The sequence below is a fragment of the Cynocephalus volans genome, chromosome 3 (genome assembly GCF_027409185.1).
Source record: "Cynocephalus volans isolate mCynVol1 chromosome 3, mCynVol1.pri, whole genome shotgun sequence".
Taxonomy (NCBI): Eukaryota; Metazoa; Chordata; class Mammalia; order Dermoptera; family Cynocephalidae; genus Cynocephalus; species Cynocephalus volans.
The window spans coordinates 183,721,177-183,745,076 of record NC_084462.1 but is presented as its reverse complement, the minus strand read 5'-3'; the positions used below and the strand labels follow the sequence as shown (position 1 = coordinate 183,745,076).

The 23,900-nt window shown below is 60.6% G+C and overlaps 2 protein-coding genes across 2 annotated transcripts; one reads left to right on the top strand and one right to left on the bottom strand.

The window, feature by feature from the left end:
- The first annotated feature begins 1,749 nt into the window (after positions 1-1,749).
- On the top strand, positions 1,750-11,104 carry TMEM179 (transmembrane protein 179). The gene is made up of 4 exons (XM_063088451.1): positions 1,750-2,054; positions 7,617-7,754; positions 9,366-9,444; positions 10,925-11,104. Exons 1-4 carry the CDS (start codon positions 1,750-1,752, stop codon positions 11,102-11,104), a joined length of 702 nt encoding a protein of 233 aa, XP_062944521.1.
- A 3,966-nt stretch (positions 11,105-15,070) lies between these two features.
- On the bottom strand, positions 15,071-17,375 carry C3H14orf180 (chromosome 3 C14orf180 homolog). Its single transcript, XM_063090182.1, has 4 exons — positions 17,265-17,375; positions 16,251-16,380; positions 15,842-15,877; positions 15,071-15,276 (listed from the first exon to the last, which is right to left on the bottom strand). The coding sequence occupies exons 1-4, from the start codon at positions 17,373-17,375 to the stop codon at positions 15,071-15,073; spliced, it is 483 nt and encodes a 160-aa protein (XP_062946252.1).
- Positions 17,376-23,900: the final 6,525 nt, after the last annotated feature.

Below are 23,900 nucleotides of genomic sequence, written 5' to 3'. Positions count from 1 at the left end.
GGGTCTCCCGCCTTCCGGCCACCCCACAGATTTGGGACTTGTTCGAATCAGTCCAATCACCGGATGTGAATGGATGGGGTTTCCACTCTTGCCTAAATTGCGGGGGGCGGGGGGCAGTTGAATGTCCTGAGTGAGCTCTCTTTGTTGAACCCTGAGTGAATTCTTTAAGAGAAGCGTTGCTGTCACGGACCTCGTGGCTGGTCTTCAATGCATGGCTTTAAAGCGATTGCAAAATGGATATGAATAAATTGCAAATGGTAACAAGCATAAGCAGATATGCTCAACCTCATGATGGCAAAGCGAATCCCCAGTTCATACATCAGTGAGATTTTTCCCATGTAAGACTGATAGGATTTTAAAACCACTGATATTTCTCAGTTTTGGAGAGGGAGTCTGCAAGCCAGATGTGAGGGTAAATTGGTGCATTTTTAGAAACCAGTTTGGCAATTTCTGTTAACATTTCAAATGTGCATACCCGATGGCCCAGTCATTCCTCTTCTAAGAATTTCTCTTATAACTACCTTCATAACTCTCCTATTGAGCACACAAACATACACGTACAAGGATGTTCACACAACAGTGTTTGTAATAAGTACTGGAGACATTAAGCAACCATCCTAAGAGGAATAGTTATGCAGACTGTGAATTCATCGTTATTGTGAAGTGTTATACTGTATTAAAAAGAACAAAATACATCGGTATGTGTAGGCAGGGAATAATGTCCATGACATGTTGTTGAATAAAAGAAATCAACCGGCAGAACACTATGTATAGTATGAAGCAGTTTTGTAAATTGCGTGTGTGTTTATGTGCTTAGCAAAATGTCTAGGGAAATAGATGCCAGACTGTTAATCTGGTGTGTGATCACCCTGGTAGTGGGATGGGGGGGTGATAAGGAGACTTTATATTTTCATTTTATACATATCTGTATTGCTCGATTTTAAAAATGGGCATATATTACTTTGGATATAAAACAAAAAGAGTTTTTTGTGCTTGTAACAAAAATGGTGACATAAATTTAAACCAGAAGAACAATACTAGGGCTCGTTCACTCTGGGAATAGGACTAAGCGCGACTCAGTCTTAAAGGAAACCAGAAAAGGCATTAATTCTATTAATTAATGCACCCGTGGATTCCATCTCAGCAAAGACGTCGTAACGAGGTGCCCAGGGCCTCCATTAATTAGCTTACAAATATCAACTCGAGGGCCCTACTCGTGTCAGGCGACATAACAGATGTCCCCGCCGAGGGCACGGTGCCGGGGAGCACACGCAGCTCTTCCCCTCTCTGTCCCCCTTCCCCCATGCCCTGCCCCGCAGGACCCCCGCAAATGACCCACTCCAGCTTGGAAGGCAACCTCACTTCCACGCCTCCCGTGGGCATCTCGGACAGCCCCTCTGAACGTGCGGGGGACACGTCTCCCTAGTCCCCTTCCTTAACGCTCATGAGGAACTGGGGACACCACCGGACTGTGCGAGGCCCATACGAGCAGCGCCCGGTACCGTTGGTAACGGCACAGAGCCGGGTGTCCATCAGCCGACTTGGCAATACTCCCGCTTCCTCCCGCGTTTGCACTGCGCGTCTCCACCGCCGCGCCCTCCTGGCCCGCGCGCCCGGCGCCGGGAGCTGTCCGCGGTGCTGACCGCAGGCGCGGCCGCTGCGCACGCGTCCGGGGTGGGGCGCGCGGGGCCGCCACTGCGCAGCCTCCCGCGCTCGGGGATCCGGCGGCCCCCAGTCCCCGGGCCCGCCATGGCGCTCAACAACTTCCTCTTCGCGCAGTGCGTCTGCTACTTCCTGGCCTTCCTGTTCAGCTTCGTGGCGGTGGTGCCGCTGTCCGAGAACGGCCACGACTTCCGCGGCCGCTGCCTGCTCTTCACCGAGGGCATGTGGCTGAGCGACAACCTGACCGTGCGGGAGCGCGCGCGCTTCACCGTGCAGGAGTGGGGCCCGCCGGCCGCCTGCCGCTTCAGCCTGCTCGCCGGCCTGCTCTCGCTGCTGCTGGCCGCCGCGCACGCCTGGCGCACGCTCTTCTTCCTCTGCAAGGGACACGAGGGGTAAGTGGGGGCCTCGCGGCCTCCGCGGCCCGACAGACGCAGCCCTCACCCCGGGCACGGCGCCCCTTCCGTGCCCACGGCGCCCCCAGGCCGTCCTCCCCCGAGGAGGAGCGCGAGTCCCTGCATCTCTCCAGGCAGCTCCGAGGCCCGCCGTTGTCGACACTGGCCCTCACCACCTCCACGCACTGCCCTTTGTTTACGCGCAGGCACAGGCGCCATGGCGATCACCCGTTCCCGGTACAAGGACGGTGCCTCCCCTCCCCAATGCGCATCACCTCCTGCTTCCTGGTCTCTGTCCCCGCGGGGTGCAGATGTTGCACCGTCATCGTCCAGCAGGCCTGGGGCCCCTGTCCTGGCTCAGCTGCGCCCACACTCGCCAGTACTGGGGACAGCTCCCCACTGGTCTTGGCCTGCGCTTTGTTGGGGGAAGGGACCAGAGCCTGTCCAGGGGACAAGGCTTACAGGGAGCCCTTCCCTCATCCCCATGATCCTGGGAAGGGAGATGGCAGAGGAGCGTCTGGAGGCTCAGACCTTGGCTGGGAATGAGAGAGAGAAGGCAGGGCTTTGTGGTTGCAACCCCTCCTGTCAGCCTCCATTTTTCTCTTCACCTTCTCCTGCTCTGGCCCTATCCTGGAGCCAGTGGGATGTGGTTCGCCTGGGGTGGGGTGGGGTCTTCAGCCAGTGGCACCCCACGAGCTTCCACCCTGTGGGGTCCTCTGTGGGCCACCCACTCCCCTGGCTGAGGCCTGCTGTGCCCTGGAGCAGCCCAGGGCTCCTGCAGAGGTCCTGGGAGGGCACTTGTGAAATCCAGGTCCTCTCCCAAACTCTGCCCCCACCCCGCCCACATCCACCCACTCCACCCCCACCCATCATGTGTTGGCAGTTTTTAGTATCTTTTCACTCCTTTCAGGGAGGTGGGAGATGAGAAGGGGCTCTGAGCATGTGGGGCTGGGCAGGAGGTGGGGCAGGCAGGGACTCCTGCTAGCCTCCCCCAAGAGCCCCCAGCGTGGCTTTGACACAGAAAGAGGGGCCAGAGAGAAAGAGACAAGAAGGTCCAGGGACAGCCAGGGACAGCCTGGGCAGGGCTGCAAAACCTGGAGGAGGGGGTGAAATACCAACACCCCATGTAGGAGAGCCCTGGGGAAGCCACAGCAAAGCACCACAAACTGGAGACTTAGTACACTTTACCGTCTCCCAGTTCTGGAGGCTGAACATCCAGTCAGGGCTCCCCGTGTCCCTTCCAACTTCTGGTGACTGCCAGCAGCCATTGTGGCTCCTTAGCTTGGGACCTTAGCACTCCAGTCTCTGCCTCCATCTCTACACGGCCTCTTCTCTGTTTCTTTGTATCTTCCCTTCTTCTTAAAAGGACACCAGTCATTGAATTTAGGATCCTCCCTAAATCTGGGACGATCTCATCCTGAGATCCTTAGCTCAATTACACCTGCAAAGACCCTATTTCCAATAAAGTCACATTCACTGGTACGACGGCTTAGGACTTGGACAGGCATTTACAGTGAGCTCATGTGATGGACAATGGCTCTTAGGGCCATTGATGGCCACTGAACGTCCAGCCCATGGAGGACTCCACTGGCCCCATCAGAGTCTGGCTTTTAGAAGGTTATGGCCGGTTTAGGATAGCACATGCTCTAATTCTCTTAAGATTAGGGTCCAACTCCAGAGACCATCCAGTGCTACCACCGAGACACCCTCCTGCCAGTGCCAAGGGCAGAGCTCTGCCTTTTGGTCTGTTTAAGGGCCTCAGGGTTGGGTCCTGAGCTCATGGGTCAGATGCCGAGTCTGAGGTTCCAGGTCCCTTCTCATACAGGGTGTGTCTGCCCTGCAACATGGGGACAATGACAACTTGGCGGCCAGGAGCATAAAAGGTTAAAAAGTCAGGGGACAGCTTTGCAGAGGGTCTCATCCTGGTGCTCCATTATTAGTTGCTGAATGAATGAATGGGTTGAATCAGTGGCACCTGTCACCTCAGGGGGCTGGCTGTTTCAAGGCACTTGTGGGGGCTGAGGTGAGCCGGGCGCTTGGGGGCCAGAGGGGCAGCTTTGCCCAAGAGGGAGCACTTTGAGCGTCCAGGTTGGCAGCAGTTTGTGACTGGTCTGGGGAGCACTGGGTTACAACGACCCATCTGCCTGCGTACACTGCTGCTCAGCTTTCAAATTGCTCCCGGGCTTCTCTGGATAGCTGTCACCATGGAGACGGCACATCCCTGGCAGGGCACCCTGAGAGGCAGGGCAGAAAGACTTAACCCTGTGTGTGCTGGGCTCGTCATTCCTGACCGCTGTCCTGTTCTGTTTTTTGGTGGCCTTGTGAACTCTGGGGGGCTGAATCTAGGTGAGGCTTTGACACATCCAATTCTTCAAAAATCTGGACAGCCTGGGCAGATTTCATGAAACCAGCCAGAAATGCATGACAGGAGGCTGTCAGGAGGCCGGGGGTGACCCCAGCTTGGTGGCCCTTCCCTATCTCACGGGGAACTCCGTGTTCTGGTCCTGGAAAGAGACTCTAAAATCGTTCCCATTTAAAGAGGATATGACTGGAATGTCTGGAGTCTCCAGATAATCGGATCTTCAGGCTGTCGGAGGTTGTGACTCTCAGAGATGGGATGGGGCTCCTGCTGCGTCTCAGGCACACGGTGCCAGGCATTTGCAGGGATGGGAGCTATCAGGGAGACCATGTCATGAGGGAACTCCAGCCACGCAGGGAGCCTTGAGCCATGCATGTGCCCGTGCAGAACTTGGTATAGAACAGAGGATGCCGCCCTGCCCCACTAGGGAGGGAACTGGTCGTGGGTGCTGGTCTGGCCTTGTCTCCACACCATGGCCAGCTTGGCCCTCCAGAGAGGCCCAGTGGAGACAGCAGCGGGGATGACATGTCAGGGAAGTCTGGGAATGCCAGCCCCTGAGGTGCCACTGACAGGGTCCTTGGGAGTACCCCAGGGGGGCCGTCAGCAGGTGGAGGGAATAATGTGCCCGGGAGGGAACCTTTGAAGGGTGGTCCCAGGTCCCCACTCCCCACCGTCCAGCAAGTGGGATTTGTGTGACAAGCATGAGCTGCTTCTGCCTCTGCCGGTGGCAGCTCCGCTCTGGCCAAACCTGACCTCCACCTTTTCCTTGGCTGGAGCAGAGCAGCCAGTCCAGGACACTGGAGCTGGGATGTACCCCTCTTTGTACCTATAGGCCCCGGACCCTTATCCAGACCCCCAGGGCCAGATGGATTTTTGAGTTCAGAATTGTGTCCACAGGGTCCCAGTAGGAAGGAGACAGCTCACCCAAGAGAGGACAACTCAAGAGGGTTGGTTGAAAAGAGACTAAAATGGGGTCGGGGAGGTTCCTGGGGTCAGTGACAGTAGCCCTCTCACCACCCCTGGCCATGGGGACCTGGGGGGAGAGCTATGTGCAAGAGGCCACCTGGAGAGGAGTAGCGACCTTTGGTGGAGGGACACAGCCAGCCTGAGGCAGCCCCAGGAGGAACCTGGGGACAAACACCCACCTTGCTCTCCTTCCACCCTCCCACCCCCTGCTGTGACCCCTGAGCCCAATTGGAAGCTGAAGGGCACAGGGTCGTTGCCATGGTCCACACGAGTCAGCCTCCCGGCTCAAGGATGGGACAGGGGTGAGCTCTGAAGCCAGGCGGAACATACTGGTGCATGGATGGTTTGGGTCTGGGTGGGGTGCAGGGCCAGTCCCACGCGTGGCCCAGCGAGCTCCTGCGGGGGCGCAGTGCGTCAAGCACAGGCAGGAGGACATGCAACTGTCCACGCTGCATGGGAAGGCCACTCAGGTGAGCATTTGCTGCCTGCACTGTGGCCTTCAGAGAGCTCTGGATTGTGGAGTTGTGGGGGGGTCTGGCTGTGACGCCCAGGTAGGGGCTGATTGCCCCCTGCACACCTAGGTATGTCCCAGTGGCCCTGCCCTTTCTGTGTGATTGCTTGGTCACAGCCCATGCTCCTGTGTCCTCTCCCCTCCTCTGAGATTCCTGGGGCAGTGGTTCAAGCCCTCCCGGTCCTGGGGTGTGTGTGTGTGCGGAGGGTGGGGTTCTGCTGTCAGCTCAGCAGTCACTGAGACCCAGGGTGTGGCCGGGGACTGGAGTCTTTGAGGACATGGATCGTTCTGCCTGTTGTAAAGCAGCCTGGTGCTGCCTGCCCTGAGTTGACCCCAGTGACCTTGGTTTACCGTCAGCATGTCGGCTGGAGTGCCTCCTGGGGCCAGGACTGTGTCGTGTTGTCCTCTGTGCTGGCACAGTGCCTCCGTGGATGCTCAGAAAGTGCCCGTCGGACAGGCGGGTGGACGGACAAGTGGACAGCAGTGCAGGGGTCTCTGCTCTGCCACAGTCAGCAGTTGCTGTGCTCAAGTGATGGTAACATTGACGTTTTCCAACCAAGGTGCCTTGTCCATTCACTCCTGCTTCCCTGCGTTCCAGGCGCAGACAGCCCCGGTGCTGATATCCAGCCGCGGGCAGGCTGGGTGGAGGCAGCACGGCTCCTTTGCGGCCACTCTGCTCTGTGCTCCATCCTGATGTGATGCAGTCCTCTCTGGGGGTCCCGTTGGAGGGAGGCTCCCAGACCCCCACCCCTCTCCCTACTCCCGGAAGCCTCAGCGCACATCCCAGCATCAGCAACCCTGAGGCTTGTGCCAGGGACTTTGAATCTGCAGGGAGCAATCCAGAGATGGTGGGTGTTGTGGGTGAGGCAGGAGAGGCTAGTGGGGTGGGTGTCCCGACCACGCGCGCCTATGCTGTCGGAAGAGGCAGTGCGGGCACCCTGGTGGAGGCCCTTGTGGATGCAGGTGCAGGCCAGCCTGTGCTAACGACATGGGGGTAAGTGGCCTTCCTTGGTGTCTTAGTCTGTCTGAGCTGCTATAATAAAATGCCATGGACTGGGGACTTATAAGCCACAGGAATTTATTGCTCGCAGTTGTAGAGGTTGGAAGTACAAGGTCAAGGCAGACTTGGTGTCTGGTGAGGGCCGTTTCCTGTTCATGGGCCACCTTCTCCCTGTGCCCCACACAGTGGAAGGGATGAGGGGCTCTCCGGGATCTCTCCTACAGGAGCACTAATTCCACCCTCATGACCTGATCACTTCCCAAAGGCCCCACCTGATACCATCACCTTGGGGGTTAGGATTTCAACATATGGGTTTTGGGGGACACACATTCAGCCCATAGCAGTTGGTGGCCGTGTCAGTGGATGGCCTTGAGAGGGTGTCTTGCATCTTTGGCATGAGTGCTGGCTCGTAAGCTTTGGAACAAGTGATCTTGGGTTCCAGTCTTGGCCTGGCCTCCTCTATAAAATGTTGGTAACACGGTTCCAACTCTGGGTCTTCGGGAGGGTGAGGGGGCAGCCCTGGCTGGCATGTGGAACCGCGGGGCAGGGGCAGCTGCAAGAAGTGGGGGAGCCCCTCTTGGCCCCACATGGCCCGGCCTCGGGACCCAGATGCCAGCCGGGAAACCCTGAGGGTCTGGGGGCTGCTCTCCCACATCGGGGGGAGCTGCAGGCTGGGGGTGGGGAGGATGGGGGCTCCCAGTGAGCGTCCCCCGCTTGTCCCTGCAGCTCCTTCTTCTACGCCTTCCTGAACCTCCTGGTCAGCGCCTTCGTGGTCTTCCTGGTCTTCATCGCCAGCACCATCGTGAGCGTGGGCTTCACCATGTGGTGTGACACCATCACTGAGAAGGGCACCGTGCCTCACAGGTGCGCCCCCCACCCCCACTTTCCTCACGACCCCACCCTGAGGCTGCAGATCTGCTGATCACGGAAGCATGAGGCCCCTGCGAGCCCTGGGGGTTGGATACAGGGTGGGGGATGAGGACCCAGATGGTCAGCAATTCCAGCTGTCCTGTCATGGCTATCAGGGGTTGGGTGGTGGGATCCCACACGACGTGGGTGTCTGGTTCTGGAAGGCTCCATATGGCCATGCAGCTGAAGACCCTGGGGGTTCTACCCTGGGCTGGCCGGGGCAGGCAGAGGCCAGGGAGGGCATTATGATCATGGTGTTGGTCCTGGTGGGGTGGGGTTTGGAAGGTGGTGATGGGGGTGGGGATAGGTAAGAAAGGAGCAGAGGAAGCTTCTGGTAGGTGAGGGCCGCTCCGTGGTGGCCTGGAGATGGAGGCCTTGGGGGCTGGCACGGCCACTCTGGGCTCTGAGCAGGGGCAGCATCTGGCTGGCAGGGTTGGCCCAGGGTGGGGATTGGTGACTCCTATTCCCCCAGTGGGAGGCTGCTGTCCAGTCCTAAGGGGCCCCAGGACCAGACCCTGGAAGGCAGAGATGCTTGGGTCATCTCTTCTAGGGGCTCCAGATTCTTTCTTTAGCAAAATCAGACCTGGAACCCTAACATACGAAATAGGTGACAGCAGAGCGGTGGGGGGTGGGGGAAGGGAGCACCTTGCCTGCTGTCCCTCGCCTTCACCTGGGGGTTCCTGGGCACCTCTGCAGCAGCCTGGGGTACAAACCAGAAAAGAGTTGCAGCACCCTGGGTGGGTGGTGCATTTAGGGCCCAGTCCCAGGGCGGCCCTTCCATGGTGGGGCGTCTTACCCACACTGAGCTGAGCTATGCACCCCAGTTCTTCTGCACCTGCCCACCGGCCACCAGAGTGTGGGCAGCCCTCTGGATAGTCGACAAAAATTTCCCTTCCCAGCCCTCTGACCCTCCCTCAGCCCTTCCAGGGAGTGCCTGGGCCTCTGGCCTCCCTCTGTCTGGGCACCATGCTCCCGTTAATGTGCCCTGCCCTCGCATTTGCTTTGGGCCGGTGTGACGCCTGCAGGCCCCAGGAGCCCAGGCCTGGCTCACTCTAGTGCTCTGAGGCCAGACCTGGCCCCGCCTGGCGGGTCTGAGGACACCAGGTGGGACTTTGCAGCTGGCCCTGCTCATCCTCACTTGTTAGTTTCAGTCCCTGCTGTCAGCCACGGCCCGGGGTCACAAGCACGACTGCTGTGTAGTGTCGGTGGGGGACGCTGCTCCTACCTTTGTCTGGGGCACTCAGGGCTGGAGGTGGTAGCCCTGCATCCCTGCACCTGAGAGCCCGTGACCCCTGCAGGGCTGCAGGACATGGGGGTCAGAGACAGAGTATCCGGGGGAGCAGAGGCCAGGTCTGCAGGTGCCCTTCCCTGAAGCCTGTCCTGCTCACGGATGAGGTGTCAAGGTCAGCCCCTGCCAGTGTCCCCGGAGGCTTCCCTGCCTATCCCCTGGGGACATGCACCTTGGCGCTTGTGGGTGATGCTCGCTGCTCCCTGGCCAGCTGCTCAGCCACTTCCCATGCTGGGCAGCCTGGCAGTCACCTCCCACCCCACGTCTTTCTCTTGTAGTTGTGAAGAGCTTCAGGCCGTAGACTTGAAGCTGAACGTGAACAACTCCGCCTTCTACGATCAGTTTGCGATTACCCAGGTAGGTGGGTTTCAGGCAGGCGGGAGGTGTGCGATGTGGGGGAGGGGCCGCTCACCGCTGGACATTCGCTGAGCCCTCCCCCACCCAGGGGAGGAAACAGATTCGTATATGGTTCAGGTAGTTCGTAGTGTGGCCAGGCAGAGGAGATCCAGCTGTGGGAGCAGTCAGGAAGGCTTCCTGGAGGAGAGGGTGGAGAGCCGCGTTTTGAAGACTGAGTGGGATTTTTGCAGGTGGATGTGGCGAGGGGCCCAGTGCGGGGGCAACATGCAGAAGCAGGAGTTGGAGTTAGGGAGTGGCGAGGTGTGTCGTGGCTGGGGTGGGGGGAGAGGTGGTGCTGGAGAGGAGCCTGGGCATCGGATCCTGGGGTCCCAGTGCCAGGGCAAGGAGTTTGAATTCTGGTCCTGGCACCAAGCAGGCCCTGTTTCGGTAAATGCTGGAAGGCTCGGGGTTATCCCCTGGCTAGGGGAAGCTGATACGGGTGTCTGAGAAAGGGGTGAGGGGATCCGGCCGGAGAATTTGGAAGACCGTCTGCCCTGCCCTCCCCTCCAGGAGACCATGGCAAGCAGTGAGAGGCTGGGACTGAGTCTGCAGATGCTATTTGCTGAAATGCAGGCATGTTGGGACACACTAGTGGCCACTGAGAGCCCTGGGGCTGAACCCTGGAATTGGGCTGTCCTTCAAAATCTGTACCTGTCCCCCAGGTGGAGATACGTCACAGAGGGCGTGCCCAGGTGGAGGCAGCTCCGTCCAGCACTGAGCAGTGCTTGCCGGCCTCCACGTCCACTTCCCAACCCCAGACTGGCCTCTGAAGGCCCTGGCTGGCTGTGGCTGGCCTGGGGACTCTTGCCATGTCTGGGAGCCCTCTGGGGGTGCTGGACATCGGGTGGGCCCAAAGGTTCTTTGCTGAGATGAGCTGAACCGTGAAAGACACCTTCATGCAAATTTAGTGGAAGATGTTTCAGACCTAATTTGTGCCAATTAGATTAAGGTGTGAGCACAGTCTAACGACAAATATGCTCAAATGAGAATCAGTTTAATGTGGCTCAGGCCTGGTTCTGACTAAATTGTTTCTCCTTCAACTGTTTGGAACAGCCGATAAAGGTCAATTTATTCCCGTGGTTGGAGGAGGCTCCGTTACCTTCAAGCGCTCGTTAGAGCTGAGCAGGCCAGGGCTGCTGGGAAGACAGGGCGCGGTCCCAGTCCCTGCTCCTCCCCGGAGACCCCAATCCCGGCTGGGGTACAGGGGCCCAAGTTCTCGACGCTTTTGCATGAGCTTGGGTTCTGGGAGGGCTGCCAGGGGCTGGCAGTGCTAATGCTACAGAAGGAAGCAAGGGCCTGAGCTCGGGTGGGGTCTCCAGGAGTCCCACGCCCCGTGTCCCCGCAGCCTCCTCCTTCCTTCCTCTCAGTGCAGGGCCGGTGGGTGTGTGTGCTCTCGTGGGTGCTTAGCCAGCCCCTGACCCTGCCCTCCGCCCCCCTGCAGTTCGGCCTGTGGGCCTCATGGCTGGCCTGGCTGGCCATCACCGTCCTGGCTTTCCTGAAGGTCTATCACAACTACCGCCAGGAGGACCTGCTGGACAACCTGGTCCACGAGAAGGAGCTGCTGCTGGCCCGGCCGTCGCTGCGCACCTCCTTCCAGGAGGAGAAGAGCGCCGTCATCTAGGCAGAGTGCGGGCAGGGGGACCCAGCCCCAGACCCCTGCCACACGGGCACAGCCTGTCCTGGGGGACCAGCTGGGGGGCCCTGGCTGGACCCCTGCCTGGCCCCGTGCAGCCCTGCATGCGTCCCTTCAGCACTGCGTGGAGTGAGGCGAGCACCCCGACTCCCACCCGTGAGCCCAACAGTGACAGGGGTGGGTGGGGCCCCGGGATGGCTATGATCAGTGTGACCCGCCTGTCCCAGCGTGACCAGGCCGGGGGGCCTGGGAGGGGGGTGTCCAGGTGCTCTCTTGGACCCTCTGTCCATTGTCCTGCTGTGGCTGATGCTGTCCCCATGCTGGCTTGCCTAGGAGATGGCCAGACATCACTCTTGACCCTCACTCCTGACGGTATGTGGGACAGGGACGCTGCGTGAAACCTTGGAGAGAGAAACTCATGGTGTGTTCCCAGCCCCTGGCCCTGAGGCAGCTCTTGCCTGGCTGAGTCCTCCTGGGGTGGCGGCGGCCCAGGTGGCCAGTCTGGTCTCAGCATCGAAAATGCAGGGACAGCAGTGTTGGCCTGGCATCAGGTGATGGCCACATGGATGGCTGTCCCTTCAGTGGTCCCTCTGGGATGTGAACCTGGGACCCTGGGCAGGGCTCCCCTGCACTCAGCAATGAGCAGCCTGGGGGCTGTTTGGCTGTGGACCCCACCTCTCAGGAGAGCGCAGAGCTCCCCTCTCCCGCAAGGCTCCTGGGCTTCCCTGGCTGGCACATTCCTTCGTGTCCCTGTCCATGATGTTCACGTGCACGCCCACCCCACCCCCGGGGCTCCACCAGCAATTGCAGTTTTCCCAGTCCCAGTGCTACTGTTTGCTGCCCGCTGCTGCTACCCACCTGCCCCGGGAAAGGAGAGCCCGTGGCTCCCCATGTGTGCAGCTCTCACCCCGTCTACCCCAAGTGACTGGTTGTGTTTCCAAATGGGAAGGCAGGGGCTTTCCAGAGCCTTGGACCTGGTGGGGTGGTTGCCCTGGGCGCCCAGGGGTGAGGCCCGCAGGTGACTTGTGAGGATGCTGCATCACAGGTGCCTGTCGACTGGGAGGTCACAGCCAGGTGAGGTGAGACTCCCCAGGGCCAGGATCCAAAGCCCCCACAGCTGGCCTCTTCCAGCCCCTCATGCTAGCCCTAATCTAGCAGATGTGGAGACCCTTCCCAGCCCCTGAGAGCTCCTTGTCTTTCTCCCCAGCAGAAGGTGGACTGGACCCCACCTTGCCAGCTGTCCCAGCCCCCGTTCAGGCAGCAGCCATGTGGGATCCCAGAAGGAGGAGCAGGGGGTGGGGTGCACGCTTTTGGAGCCCAAGGTCCTGCCCCAGGTTTAGGTCTGCCCTTGGCAGCTGCCTCTCATGGATTCCCGGGAGCTGGGCTGGGGCAGCCCCCTGGTTGCGGTCAGCAGAGACCACTTACAGATGCAGACCTATCTCAGGCTGGGGCTGCACCCAGCACCCCAGACAACAATACCCTGAGGGATTCCAGGAAAGGGGCAGCGGTCTTGGGAGTGCTTGGTGGGAGCTGGTGAGCACTTGCCCTGGGCAGGGGAGGGTCCCTCCAGGGCTGGGGCCTCTCTCCAGACAGGAAAGGGCAGGAAGGGTAGGCTGTAACCACGGAGGTCCAGAGGTAGCCACCACGGTTTGCTTCTAAGACGCCCTCGCTTCTCTCCCCGGCTTTTTGATAATGGACATCCTTGTTTTAATTGTATTTCTGGCTAAACTGAAAGTAAATATTCTTAAACTTACATGCATTTATTTCTCAAAATCCGAATAGAAAAACATCTGAGTCTCCCATGTGGATGACGAGGAATCTGTCATATTTTTCTTCGCTTGCGCCTGCCTTCCAGCTCACCTTGTTCTCGTGGTTTTAACTGCATTGAATTTGCGATTTAAACACATTGCATTTGGTATTTGGTGATTTTGTTCCAAAAACGTATCAGGGATTAGAAGCTGACCTTGTGGTCTCCAGCCTGGTGGCTTGCCCTGCAGATCTCTCGTGCACCAGCTCTCACAATCGCATAAGCAAAATCCTTGAAACAGACCTTTTTACACACACACGCACGCACGCACGCACGCACACACAAATACATATTGAAAAAAGAAAGTTGGTCTTCCCCATGGTGGTGCCTTCGTGTCTACATTTTCAGGTGGGCTCGAGTCTCAGGTGGGTTGAGTCTGGGGGGTCAAGTGTCACTGATTCCCATGTGACTTCCTGGGTGTGAGATGGATTTTGAATGATTTCTCAGGTGCATAGTGTACATCTCTGGGCAATATTTATTAAAAGTCAGGTGGGTCATAGTTGTGTGGGACCCTACAGAGCTGGGCCGTGAGGAGGGGGCTGCCCTCACCCCTCCCCACAGGTGTTGGGGAGACCAGCCCCCTTCCAGGCAGGCCTCTCCGAGAGGGAGGCAGGGCGGCTGGCGGCCCCAAGCACAGAGAGGGCTGAGCCAGAGGTCTGTGACCACTTGGTGGTCTTGGGCATGTGACCTAACCTCTCTGTGCCTCTGTTTACCCTCTGTTTGCCTGTCCTCTTCATGGGGGCAGGGTGAGGCTGGGCCCGTGCAAGAGGGTGGTAACCATGGTGACAGTGTGATGCTGTAGGGTCCCCAAGTGCTGGTGCTGTCCTGTGGAGTCTCCACTGTGGTTCCCTCGAGGCCACTTCTGTAAACAGGGCCCCTCTATGCTGGGATCCCTCACTCTGGGCCCCCCAGATTCTAAAGACAGAAGAGACCGTGGAGGTCACCACCCTGGCTCCCTGAGTCTGGAGAAGATGAGGGGGCAATCCAGCCTGTGGGTTGTAGCTGTTTTTCTTGTTTCTATAAAAGTTCTGAGTGAGAGAAGTCAGTGTGTTCTAATAGAAAATCAGTGGACAGGTAGAGCACAGCCACCGAAGGGCAGTGTGGTCATTGTGGCCGCACCCTCGAGTCTCAGGCTGGCCCTGCAGACACCTGTGTGACGGTCACCTGGCAGTCTCTCCTGGTGTCTGACCGTGGGCCTCCCTGCTTTGATGAGGCCTCCCCAGTCCATGCAGGGTCTAGGGGTCCCCTGAAGCTTGTCATCACTGGGCTTTCCTCAGCCCTGCCATCGGGTGACGAAGCTGCTTCTACAGACAGTCATGGGGATCCATGGGCCCTGCAGCTCGGGGCTGGCACTGGCGTGGACCAGGGCTCGGCTCTGTCCTCCTGCTAGCGGAGCCTGGGCCCAGAGGCTGTGATCAGAAGGCAGCACGGGCCTGGGCCTCTCACACCCCTCTGCGCCCTCCGCTCCCACACCCGCAGCCGGCCCTCTGCGGCTCCCTCCCCCCGGGCTTCCCCAGGCTCTTGGGGATAAGTGGGGCCATCAGACCCAGGCTCAGAGGATGGCACCTGACACCAACAACAAGGGACCCCACATGGCCTTCAGGAGAGAGTGTCCCCACCCCAACCACCAGACCTTTCTCTCCCAATGGGGTTTGCAGGCCTGAGCCCCTGGGATGTTCAAAAAGTAGCAAAAGTCTGGGTTTCGCCTTCTCGAGCAGTCCCACAGGTATGGGGCATGGTGTCCCCCTCCTCAAGGGTGCATACGGAGGCATCTGCTTCAGGCCCAAAGGGTACCACGAGTTCCTGCTGGGACGAGGGAGGGGTCCAAAGGGTGAGTCTGAGGGCCAGAGCATGTGGGTCCCCAACTTTCAGTAGTCAAATCCTTTTTCTAATAAAACCTCACAGTGGACCCTGACATATAAAACAGGAGGGCGGTGCTGATTGGAAGGGCTCAGGGCCATGTGCCGCATCTGCAGCAGTCCCCTGGTCCCCACGGTTGGTTCACAGAGCACTGGCAGCACAGCTCTCTCTTGGGGCAGCTCCAGAGCCAGGGCTTGGGGCCATCTCAAAGCCCCTAGACCGCCCGTGGGGGTCTCCCCCTGCAGCCTCGGTGCTGGGGTCATCTGAGGTGCTGCTGTCCAGGCCGGTCAGTGCTGCAGGAGGCAGTGCCAGCAGGAGAGGGCCGCATGCCGCAGGCGCAGGACAAGGACAAGGAGCCGGGCCTGGAGGTCCTCGAGGACTGTCGTGATGGGCTTGGCCCGGCCACAGTACAGGCCCAGCACCACCACAAGCAGGACACACACAGACAGCCATAGGAGCAGGGAGCCACCACAGGGCGTGGGCCTGCTGGGCGCTGGGGTCGGAGGACAGAGCAGGGTCAGCCCCAGCCAGCAGGCCCTAACCCTCCCGCATGGGGACTGGCGAGGCATACCCCCTCCTGGCATGGCTGGTTTGGCAGGATGGAGGGAGACCCAGGCCACCAGGACTGTCACCTTGCTGACTGGCACCAGGACCCTGTTCATCAGGGTTGGCACTTTGGGGAATCCCTGGGGGTGACTCCCATGGTCCCCATGGGACATGGATCTCGTTCTGTTCCTGCCCAAGGCCCTTCCAGTCCCCGTGTGTCCCCCTCACAGCAAAAGCCTCTTGTTGGTGCACCCTTGCATCCCTGTCCCTGCAGCACCCTTCCTCAGGGAGGAGGCACGAGGCAGATTGCACCACAGTGGGGGCACTGCCATCCCCCATGTGCATCAAGGACCTTGGCTGAGGGAGTGGCCCTATGGGGGTGGAGCAGCCAGAAGGGGAGTCTGACTGTGGGGGCAGCAGGGGTCTGCGGCTGGGGCCACACTGAGCACTGTCCTGTGGGGAGTAGGGGCCCAAGGCCCCTGTGGGAGATGGGGTGGGGGCTCAGGACTTACTTGTGACAGTGGCTGAGGTGTCCCTGCCCGCGATGTCTGGGAAGGAGACAGAGTTGGCTTGGGGGGATGATGCCTTGGCCCACCACGTGCCCCCGGGTCCTCTCATCTCTCCCCCACCCCACCCTCAGGGCCCTGAGATGGGGCCGCTTCGCAGGTGGGAGACCTAGGCTCCGGCAGGGTCCTGACCCTTCCCCGAGAGGACAGAATGGTTGAGAAACTGTGGTGATACCTTTTTCTGCTGGTTGTTTCCTTGACCGTGACTCTGCATCCAGATGACCCTCGGGGCCTAGATTTTACTGGGGTTCCCAGGCGGCACTGGGCCCTGCTGGAGCTATGGGTGCTGCCGGTGTCTCTCCCCACCTGCACCCTCACTCTCACCCTACCCGCTCGCCGCATGCACCCCTCTTACAGTGGACGGCCACCTCCAGGGGCTCTCGGAACCGCACACGCCTCGAGGTCCTCTGTGGTTCAGCCCCCTGGCTGCCGCGCCCCGGGGGCCTCCGTCTCAGGATGGAGGGGGGGCACTTCCCGTCGGCCTCCTGGGGGGGTGGGAAGCAGACCCGCCCTGAGCCCCTTCCTCTGGCGACGGCTGTCCCAGCCCGCGCCCCTGCTGCCCTCCTCTGGGCTTTACGTAGAAGGACCCACTGAAGAGGACCAGAGATGGGTGTGGGGACCCCCACTTGGACCTGCCCTCCACCCCAGCCCCGGCCCGTGGGCTGCCCCGTGGGCTGCTCCATTGTGGTGGGGTCAGGAAGGAAGCCTGGACAGTCTGAAGCCGACGAGGTCCGTGACCAGCAGCTCCTGTCTCAGCCCAGGTCCTGCCCCCCAGCAGGGCCCATAACAATTTTACATGTTGACGATAATAGCAGTGATATAATGACCCTGCTGACGGTGATCGCTGCATCGATCAAGGACTGTCCTCCTGCCAGGGCTCTCCCAAGGCTGCTGCTACAAACTCACGGAAGGATCTGCTCCCTCTCCTGGCCTCCTCCTCCCCGCTTCAGCCTGGACCCAAGACACTGGGTGACAGCCTCGGCCTGTCCTCTCTCTCCCATCCCCCTTCGACACCCTCCTCCCAGGGCTCTGGCTCCACCACCCTCCGTGGCTCCCACTGGCTCTGCCTCCGCCGGGCGCCCTCCCTGCCCCTCCGACTCCCTGGCCTCGCACGCTGCTCCCTCGCCGGACTCCAGCCCGACGCCTGGCAGCGCCCCACCGTGCTTGGCCCCCCGCTGCACCTTTGCTCGTGCCAGGGCCCCCCGGGTCCTCCAACCCCCTCCACCACACCCAGCCCTCGAGCTGCCGCTGGCTCCCACGGCCCCCAGACCCCAGTGGCTTGCCCTTCCCTGCTGCCCTGTCCCCTGCCTGTCCCCAGTGGAAGCCCAGCATAGGCAGCCGGGTGCATCCGGGCAGTGACCGGCCTTACCCTCCCAGCCCTGGGCATCGGTGAGCCCCAAGCGGCCCCCTCATTCTTTCTGGTGTGATGTCGCGTCTTCGGCAGGGAGTGGGGGCACAAGGCTCGTGCTGCCGTCCTCATTTACTGGAACATGGTCCTGAGATAAGCAGAGGCATCGTTTATCACACAAGCAGCACTCGTAGGGATAAAAATGAAAGGAGGAGAAAATTCTTCCCAGGAAGCTGGGCTGGCTCCCCCGGCCTCCGATCGGCCTCAGTGACAAGTGGACCCCACTGTGCTCCCAGTGCAGATAAATCCTGCTCGCACCTCGCTCGAAAACTCTATGTAAGCGGTTTCTTCATCTGCTGCCACAGTCTCCGTAATTATCGGCTTTAGTGACTACCTAATATTCCACTGGGCTGACGTCCTGCAATTTCCAGCCACCCTCCATTACTGGGTGTTCAGGAAGTTTGCATTTTATTATCATCATTTGCAACTTTTTGAGGTCATGGATAAGGCTGCGATAAACATGTCTGCTTTGCCTTCTTTCGGCAGGGGAGGCTCCGGGGTGTGGAAGGACGGGGCTGAGGGCCTGCGAGTTGTCAGGGCTTGGCCAGACCTTGGGAAAGGCTTCCCAGAGGGGCACGCCCACCTTGTTGGGCAGGTGCTGGTGGGGTGGTGCCCTTGAGCTCCTGGGGGCCACCCCTCAGCACTGCCCAGACTCTCTGTCTCTGTCTGTCTGTGTATCTCTGTGTCTCTGTGTCTTTGTCTCTGTCTCTTTGTCTCTCTCTGTCTCTTTGTCTCTCTCTGTCTCTGCCCCTTGGTTTCTGTCTCTCCCACCCTCTCCCTGTGTCACATTGGTCACCCACTGGGTGTACGGGCACCTGCTTGGCTTCCTCCCAGCGTCTCTGATCACTGGGGTGCTGTGCGTTTCCCACTCTCTTGCTCATTAACGGCAGCCCCTCTAGGGACTTTTCTTTCCCAGCCTTGGCTGGGTCCTTGACTTCTGAGATCTCCTCCTGTCCTGCCTGGGGTGCAGACCCTGCCGGGCATCCATGCAGGTGAAGCCAGGTGCAGAGCGTCAGTCCTTCAAGGGCCCTGGGGTGGTGAGTCCACCTTTCCCCTTGTAGGCAGGGAAATGGAGGCCAGAGAAGTCTGGGGCTTCTGCAGCCACACAGAGGGTCCTCTCTGTCCCCTCCTGGCTGGAGGGGCGGTGGCATGGGGAGCCCCCTACCCTGCCCTCACTCCCAGCCCGGGCTGGACCAGGGGTCAGGGCACAGAAAGTGTTTGCATCTCATGAGGAGCTTTCCTGCTTCCACCGATCCTGCAGGGACCCTGCCCCCCAGGGCTGAGAACAGGCTGAGAGTGAGGGGTCCACACTGTCCTTCAGCACAGCTCCTCAGGGTCCCCAAAAGGAGTGGCTACCTCAGGGGGCTGAGCAGGGGAGGGCTGTGGGGAGGTGCCGATTTGGGTGAGGACAGTGGTGACCCCAGGGCCACCATGCCCCTCCCACATATAACAGGGCGGCTGCAGCCCTGACCCCTGTGTGGGCATAAATATCACAGATAAGCGGAGAGCCCGTTAGTAATGTCTGCATGGGAGCCGTTTGGACGGGCTCAATTATTTTAAAAGGGAGCAATTTTCTCCTATCACGGCATCAGATTTTTATTGCAAATAGGGTCGTGGAAGGAGCAGGCTGGCTGGGGGAGGCAGGGAGGGGGCGGCTTATCTTTAAGACATGCACTTGCTGAGGGTGGCCGAGGGAGAGGTTGTACGTGCAGGCCCCGCAGTGGGAAAGCAGCAGAGGCCCCCAGGGACCCTGGACCTGGGGCTTGGTCACCTGGAATGTGGAGCCTGATGTGACCTCCAGGACAGTGTGCCACAGAGGGCCAAGCACCTCTGGTCTTTCTGGGCAGCTTCCCAGCAGGGTCACTGGACAGCCTTCCACAGCAGCCTGTCTGCAGCTGGAAGGGCTCTCTGGACACCCAGGACTCAGTTGCTGAAGCTTGGGGCAAGGATGAAGGGTGGAGCATAGGCCCCCATGGACCTCTTGGATCCAGAACCCGGTCTCTCGCACTGTTCAGCACTCGGTGGCATCTCCTGCAGCCCTGGCAGACATGCTCAGGGGCTGCAGCAGGGCTCGGTGTCTCTGGGTGCAGGCTCTGGAACACCTTGTGTGACCATGGGTGACCTTGGGCAAGTCTCTCGACCTCTCTGGGCCTGGATCCACTCAGCTGTAACATGGGAGCAATAGACCTACCTCCTGGGCTCTGTGAGGGGAGCGCATTCATGTTCAGAAGCTCGCCTTGACCACGCCTGCACTCCATGACATCAGCTCTGCTGTTACTAGTCAGGGAGCAGATGTGACTTTGCCCAGACCCGGAATCTGGGCAGTGAGGACGTCCTATGGGGTGGCCTGTCCTTTGCCCTGCATCCTCCAGCTCTGCAGGTCTCTCTGGAGCCCTGGGGCCTTCTCCAGCTGCCCATCATCACCTGGGCCATTTTCTGCACCCTGGTGGCCTCCCCACCCCCACTGTCCCATCCCCACCTAGACAGAGCTGTTCCTTTCAGGAAGGGAGAAAGCTTTTGAGAGGAGGGGGGCCTCTGGCATCCCCCCGGTCTGGATCGAGTCCTGGGCTCCATCCTTCTTTGGCTCTGTGACCTCAGTTAAGTAGAGTGACCTCGCTGGGCCTCGTTTCCCACCAGTGACAAGAGAGGTGGAGCAGCTCTGGGCTGCTCAGCGGGAGGTGAAGCCTCCCTGTCCCCACACAGAGGGCGGGGCATGCCTGGGAGCGGGAGGCCTGGGGCTCTGGCAGGGACAGCATGTAACTGGAGTTCACTTGCCGGGAGGCCGCTTGTGACAGATGGGTGATAAAGGGCGGAAAATAGCTCTGGGGCCTGGACTGTGGAGTGTCACCCCATGCCCCACGGCCTAGGGAGGGCAGGGCCATCTGAGGGACTCTGCCCCTCACTCTGGGATAAGGAACCCAATGGCACATCCCTTTGTGCCGGGGCCTCTGGGACCAGCTCCTCTAACCTCGTGCTAGTGAGAGGGGGCACCGTACTTCCCCTCGGGGTGGGGGACCCAGGCCTGGAGAGGAGAGTCGCCTGCAGGTCTCAGAGCCCGGGTTGGGACCGGGTCTGCCGGGTGCTGGAGCCCCGGCTTGGGGCTCCAGGTGGTGGGCCTGTCTGGCCCTCCCTGCTGGTGGGAGGTGGGGCCATGAGAGCCAATGCCCAGCACCTCGGTCAGGGGGGCACACCCTCTGCGGCCTCCCCAGAGCTCAGAAAGCCCCTCCACCTCTCTCCTGGGGTTTGGCTGAGTGCCTGCCCTCCCTCCCACCTTGTGTGGAAGCCTTTGAGAGACGGTGTCGGCACCCACAGAGCCCAGGGCCCCACTGACACTGAGTCTGTCCAGCCTGCTGTCCTGGCCCCCCAAACTCAGCCCCCCACCCCTCCCACCAGCTTTCAGGGGGCGTGCAGGTTGGCCAGACCGGCTCCATCCTGGTTCAGCGCCTTGGATAATGCCAATCCTGGGGCCTGGCCCCCTCTTCTCCTGCCACCTAGTCCAGCCCCACTGCCTCTGGGAGTCCCCCTCTGGGCTTTCTGCCTTCTCCAGATGCCAGGTGGCCCACACCCCTGCACTTGGCAGGAGGGCTCACTGCGGCTCCACCTGTCCCCATGCCACCTGCCCTATTGCCCATGGCCCTCACCCGCCGATGTATCTCCGTTCTCACCAAGGGTCCCTGGGGGCGGTCGTGGCCCAGAGTGCAGCAGCTGGCACTTGGGAGACCCCAGCACCCCCTGCCCCACACAGGGAGGGCCCTTCCTCAGCTCTGACCATGTGGTGGCACCCTGCTCAGCACCCGGCTTACCCCACAGGACTGTGTTTACTCACAGGACCTGGGCTCAGTGGCCGGAAGAGCCTGCACAGAGCATCTCACAGCCCTGGAGCGGCAGAGACCGTCCAGCTGCCTCCTCCAGGGTGCCCCCGGAGCAGGTGGGCCAGGATCCTGAGAAGCCAAGGACGGCCCTGGAGAAGTTGGAGGCTCATGGCCCCTCCCATGACTTACACACACGTACACACTCTTACATGCACTCACACACACGGACACTTGCACGCTTAGACACACTCACATGCTCTCTCTTGCACACACCCCTGCCCCGGCCCACCTGGGCTCCTGCTGCTGCTGCACCTCGGGGTGAGCTTGCCCACCTGACAGGCCGCAATCTGCTGGTGATCAGAGCTGCGCTAGTGCAGGGCGGGAACCGGAGCTGTCGCGGCTCACACTCCAGCAAGAAGTTTCCATTACAGAGACACAGGGCTGTGGCCTCAGGGCTGCCTCGCCGCCCTCTGGACAGCCCTGTCCAGGTGAGGCTGTCACCCCTAGGGGCTGGCAGCCCCAGGCAGGGTTGGGCCTCCCCTCTCCCAAACACCTACGTAGCTCAGCCACGGGGCTGAGTGACAGGGCCTGAAGCCGCAGAGGTGACTGTGCCTTCTCCCAGCTGGGAAAGAAAACAGGAAGCTGATCCCCCTGCCACCCCCTATGGCCCCCCTCTGCAGGGCGGGAGGCAGAGTACGGGTCAGGCGGGGAGGTGGGGCTCCCGGGAGGGCGGCAGTGCTCACAGCCAGGGACACGCCGGCTGCTCCCAGATAACGTGCATTTGCCACTTATGCAGGAGGGACAACTCCTGGGAGGACCCTGGCTGGACGGCCCGCTCGCTGGGCCCAGCCAGAAGGGGCAGGGAGCAGGAGCTGGCCGCGTGGCTCTGGGGCCACTTCCCATGCTGAAGGTGTGACCCACCCATCTCCGGTGCATCTGGGACTTGGGGCAACAGCAGTACCAGGTGACAGCTGTCCGTCTGCTGGGTGTAGGGGCACCCTAGAATGGGGCACGGCTGACCCAGACCTGATGAGCCCCAGGCAGGCAGGGGTGGAAGGACCCTCACCTGCACCCCACTGGGTGGGATCTGGGCAGGCCACCCTCCTCCCATATGTAGAATGGGAGTCACTGTGAAGGCCAGAGACCGTTACTACAGCAGGTGCCCGACCCATGGCGCGTCCTGAGCCATGGCAGGGCAGAGCGGGAAATCCTTCTAACTCAGCTCAGGAAACGGCTGCTTCTCTGGGATTCCCAAATGCTGAGGCCTGGGCTCAAGTCACCCTAGGAACAAATCCATTCCTGCTGGGCCAGGCCTCTGTAGACCTCCCTCAGCAGCCCCTCCCCACAGCCGCCAGGGACTTTTGGGGAAGTTGTGTCCACACTGGACTCTGGGCTCCTGCCTTCCCCTGAGAGGCAGCCCCTTCCCTGCGGCCCCACACTTCACTCTCCACGCAGTGCAATTTGGAGGCTCTCATGTGGCTGGAGACCCGCACATTTTAGGAAAGCCCCTTAGTCCCGGGAGAGCCAGGAAGGGTGGTGCCCTGGAGCTTGTCCTGGGTCGTTCAGGGTCACTCGGTATGTGCACTGCCCTGTCTCTGCCCACTGCCCACTGCCCACCCATGGCAGGCTCCCCTCCTGCACCTGTCCGCGGGAATCTCAGCTCCAGCAGCTTCCTCCGAAGCGGGAAGGGAGCGTCCGCCTGCTCCCCAGAGCTGGATCTTACCTGGCTCCCTCCTGGGCCTGTGAGGGACAGGAACAGCCAGGCTCCGGGGGTCTCCCTGTCAGGCACGGAGCAGCAGGTCCTAGCCCCGTCTCAGCCAGCAGTGTCCCTCCGGCAGGGCCCCTCGAGAGGCGGGCCCTGGGCAGCACCTGTAGCTGCACAGGTGGATGGGCCAGGCCTCCTTCCCGAGGGCTTTGGTCTGGTGGTGCCGCTCGCCCGCCTGCCTGTGGGGCTGAGTCTGTTGTCGGCCTGTGTCCCCACGTCCGGCCCTGCCTGCTGGATTGCTGAGCTGGGCCAGCTGGCAAGGGCTGAGCTATAATTACCTCTCCCCTTTGGCAGAAATAGCAGCGACCCTGTGGACAGGCCACTGGCCCCAGAGCAGAGAGGAGGCGGCCCTTTCCCAGGCCCCTGGTGGACAGCAGGCCAGGCCTGCAGACAAGACCAGACATCCATACTGCTCTTCCCTCCCCTCCCAGCCCAAGTGTGCCCCCAAGCCAATTCCAGTGCTGTGCAGCTCCTGAAAAACCCCCGGGCTGAAACTAGGGGCTGCTCCTGTAAGTACTGCCCTGGGGTGACAGGAGGAACAGGCCAAAGATGGGCCCCAAGCTACTGATTTGGGGCACACTGGCTGAGCCCCAATATTGTCCCAGCAGGAGGGGGCAGTGTCTGGTCCAGAGAAGGATGGCAGGGGCAAGGGGACCTGCCTTTCCCAGAGTCTGTCCTGGGCTGGGCATGTTCTACTGCCCTGCCTGGGAGATGCCAAGTTAGCCCCTCGTTTGCAGATGAGGAAGGTGTGGCTCAGCGAGGTGCAGCAACCTGTCCCTTTCACACAGCCAGGAGGCAGCGGCTACGCTGTCCCCATGGCCCCTGCTCACCAGCCCTCCAGGTGCTGGTGCACGTGGCAGCCCTGGACCAAGCCAGGGCTGAGAGAGGCTGGCACAGTGGCCACAGGTGTGGGGTTCAGCCCTGACTGGTTTGTGGGGTTTCAACCCAGTTTGAGGGGCTGCCAGGTAGGTGTGGGGGTGCATCTCCCTGGGGTAAAGCTACCTTGGGGAGCCCCAAGTA